Source organism: Limulus polyphemus, unplaced genomic scaffold (genome assembly GCF_000517525.1).
Source record: "Limulus polyphemus unplaced genomic scaffold, Limulus_polyphemus-2.1.2 Scaffold507, whole genome shotgun sequence".
Lineage (NCBI taxonomy): Eukaryota > Metazoa > Arthropoda > Merostomata > Xiphosura > Limulidae > Limulus > Limulus polyphemus.
Genome location: NW_013666117.1, coordinates 63,546 through 67,352, shown reverse-complemented (window position 1 = coordinate 67,352; position 3,807 = coordinate 63,546). Strand labels below are relative to the sequence as shown.

Genomic DNA, 3,807 nt, shown 5'->3' with positions numbered 1-3,807 from the left:
GTCAATCTCACTATTCGTTGGTAAAAGAGTAGCCCAAGAGTTGGCGGCGGTTGGACTAGCTGCCTTCCCTCTAGTCTTACACTGCTAAATTAGGGACGGCTAGCGCAGATAGCCCTCGTGTAGCTTTGCGCGAAATTCCAAAAAACAAACAAAACAATAAACTTCCTTGATAATGACAGTAAGTGTTCATTGATTATTTTATACTGATGTGTCAGTGGTAGATATGGAATGTGTATGAACGAAAGCTATGTTCCCTGGTGGGTCAATGGTAAGTTTGTGGACTTACAACGCTCAAACCCGAGGTTCGATTCCTAACTAACGAATGCTAGGAACACGTATAAAAGGACATTCATTGAGATCTGAGAACATTTTCAGAGTAGCCATCAGATTTCTTACAATTTTTAACACGAGTATAAACTATAGACCACAGTTAAAGCAGAAAGAAAACAACAGCTGAGAAATAATTGTAGTTTACTAAGTGATCAGAAAAACTTGACTTGATCCAAGAAGATCCATTTGTTCGGTTGCTAATTCATTTGGTAAGAATGTTGGAAGCTATCCAGATTTATAGTAATGCAATCTCAGTAGCCAAACTGTGTTAATGTCTTTACCGAAACAAAAAAAAAACACAATCTCATATCAAACATGCGTAATTCCATTAGGTAGCTTCTCATGTTATCAAACTTAGTGGAATTTTGTAAACCTTTTGCAAGCTGGTGTGTACCATTATTTTGGTGAAAATCTCGTAATAACACCTGCGCACCTGGTAAACTGTAGGCTAGACTGATTCGATCACATTTTCAAACTGAAAAATATTAGAGGTCTAAATTAGTATTAACCCTGATATATGAAGCGAATTAAGTAGAATACTGATTATAATTCGGGTAGAAACAGTCCCATTTTTGTTTGACTTTATAATTAAAACAATACACGTATATGTTTAGAAGTAAACTTACAAACGCTGGTTTTCGACAATAATCTTAAAAATACGTTATATTTACAGATTTCATCGGAGTTTGATCAACATGCCATGTTACCGAGGTCTGTCGAGTTTGATCAACATGCCACGTTACCGAGGTCTGTCGAGTTTGATCAACATGCCACGTTACCGAGGTCTGTCGAGATTCTAGAACATCAAGCAGTGACGGCTTCCTCATGTAACCATCCTCACAGCGGTGCCAGAAATAGAATTTATGACCAATATATGGACTGGCCAGATGACCGTGATCCCTATCTTGATGACTATGGCCCTCTCGAAGCACACGGTTCGGAGTCAGACCAAATCGCGACTGTAGTGGATTATGACTCACAGCATGACCAAGACGTATTAAACGATACAAATTACCACAGAGATCAGAGACGTGCTCGTCATCCAATGAATGGTGTCTAGTACACTAAGACGCAAGAAAAAAATTGTATACACGTTTCTGGCTTACAAGTGTTGTTCCATATATATATGTGTCTGTGAGGGAAATAACATTGGATATGTAGTAAATAACCTTCGACAGGCATTGTGGATCGTAGTGAATAATGTCCATTAAGTATTATGGATATCTAGTAGCTAATTCCTAATAAGTACTGTGGAATACAATTTCAACAGATTTTCTAAGTATTCAGCACACAACCTCCAACGGGTATTCTGGAATATAGTAAATAACGCTAAGAGGTATTGTGAAATCTAATAAGTAACTTTAAAGATATTCTGGAATATATTAAATAACCTCAAGCAGATATTCTGGAATATAGTAAATGACCTCCAACAGGTACTCTGGAATACAGTAAATAATATTAACAAGGACTCTGGATATCTAGTGTTAAACCTCCAACAGGTACTCTGGAATATAGTAAATAATATTAACAAGAACTCTGGATATCTAGTGTTAAACCTCCAACAGGTACTCTGGAATATAGTAAATAATATTAACAAGAACTCTGGATATCTAGTGTTAAACCTCCAAGAGGTACTCTGGAATATAGTAAATAATATTAACAAGAACTCTGGATATCTAGTGTTAAACCTCCAACAGGTATTGTGGAATAGAATAAATAACCTAAAAAAGATAATCTGGATATCTAGTGTTAAACCTCCAACAGGTATTGTGGAATAAACGAACTCCAATAGATATTGTAGAATGTAGTAAATAACCCTCTTCCAACAGGTATTATGGTATTTAATCAGGTGTTTATTTTGGAATCTATTGAATAACATCCAACTGGTATTCTTTACATGTAGATCATAACATCTGGTAAGTATTTTGGATGTTCAGTACGAAACCTCCATTAGATAGTGTAGATATCTAGTAAAAACCATAAGAAATATATTCTAGGTACTCAGTAGATAACGTCCAGTAAGTATTCTTTATATAAATTAACGACTCTCAACACATATCCTGAATACCAGTAAATGAAAGCAAATAAGTGTTATGAACATCTAATTCTATAACCTGTAGGTAGTATTGTGGATATCAGTAAATAACTTCTTACAGATATTATGAATATCATTTAATAATTCCAAGCAGTTATTGTGAGTATCAATAAAAAACTTCCAACAGGTTTTGTAACAGATAACAATTAGTTACTAGCAAAACCGGGTCTTCTTGATATTTAATAAATAACCTATAAAACACATTATACATGTACATTGTAGAATACAGTAAATAACCTCAAAAAAGACACTCTGGATATCTAGAGCTAAGCCTTCGACAGGTATATATATATAGATAGATAGATGTCAATAAATAATCTCAAAGATATCTTGTGTAAATTACCCCCAGCAGATATTGTGAACATATGCTAATAATGTTCAACAGTTATTTGTGGATATCACTAAGTAATAAGTTACAAATATTCAGAAAAAAATATATATATACAAAATATTCTGTACATAAAGTACGGGCATTAAGTAAATTAGTAAAAAACACAGATATACTGGATATTTGATAAGTACCATGACCAATGTGTCGTTTCTTTGTAATTACAAGAATTTTATGTCTACTGAAACAACGTATTCTTTCGAAATGAACACGTAAAGTAAGGTAAAGTGTTCAAAAAAAAATGTTTTCAAATGTGTTATAAATAAATCTAAATATTTATTTTGGCTTAGAAGAAACACAGCATCCTGGATCGTTGCATATCTTAAGATGTAACTCAACGAGCAGGATATGTGATATAGTTGTGTATATGTCACGATATAACATTTAAAAATAATCGTGTCACTCTGTATATATCATGTACATACGTTCCTAACTACTGCTGCAGGCAAGAAACAAAAGAATTGATAATGCTTTCCGTACTAACCATTTTGAATATACATAAATAAAACTGGTAAACTTTGTTAGATTGTTTTTGTTTCACGTACGCCTATATGTTTAGCTTCGTTGTTGACTGGAATTAGAATCATTTCTTGTTGATGGTATATTTTATTCTCTTGTATGTAAAATGGCTACGGATTAAACGAACATGAACTTGGACGGTTTCATCGCCAAGAATATATTGATATCAATACAACTGAACACGTTCTTTCGTTACAATTATAACACAAAAAGAATTAATGATTCACTTTACTGTATCAGTTTTAAATATGTATACTTGATTTTATTGATAACTACACGTCATGCATTCATTATACGATAACTTTAAACGACACTACTTTCATGAGTAGAACAAAGGCTATGTAGAAACAGGAATCACAAATATTAGCAATGCCTACTGATTACTAAGTCGAAGGAACGTGCCCCCCAGTGGCACAGCGGTATGTCTGCGGACTTACAACGCTAGAAACCGGGTTTCGATACCCGTGGTGTGCAA

The 3,807-nt window shown here is 34.0% G+C and overlaps 1 protein-coding gene across 3 annotated transcripts in view; it reads left to right on the top strand.

Moving 5' to 3' along the window:
- Nucleotides 1–3,807, top strand: part of LOC106458736 (voltage-dependent L-type calcium channel subunit beta-2-like) — a 38,240-nt gene that overhangs the window by 28,002 nt on the left and 6,431 nt on the right. Inside the window, exons 7-8 of one of the 3 annotated variants that reach the window (XR_002610417.1) lie at nt 1,004–1,458; nt 2,294–2,300. Coding sequence is in view for 2 of the 3 variants with exons in the window: in XM_022385045.1 (XP_022240753.1) it covers nt 1,004–1,390 (387 nt within the window). In the remaining variant the exon portion in view is untranslated. Of the gene's footprint in view, nt 1–1,003; nt 3,456–3,807 lie in introns of those variants that run through there. The other 2 variants (XM_022385044.1, XM_022385045.1) reach the window with 2 other exon arrangements.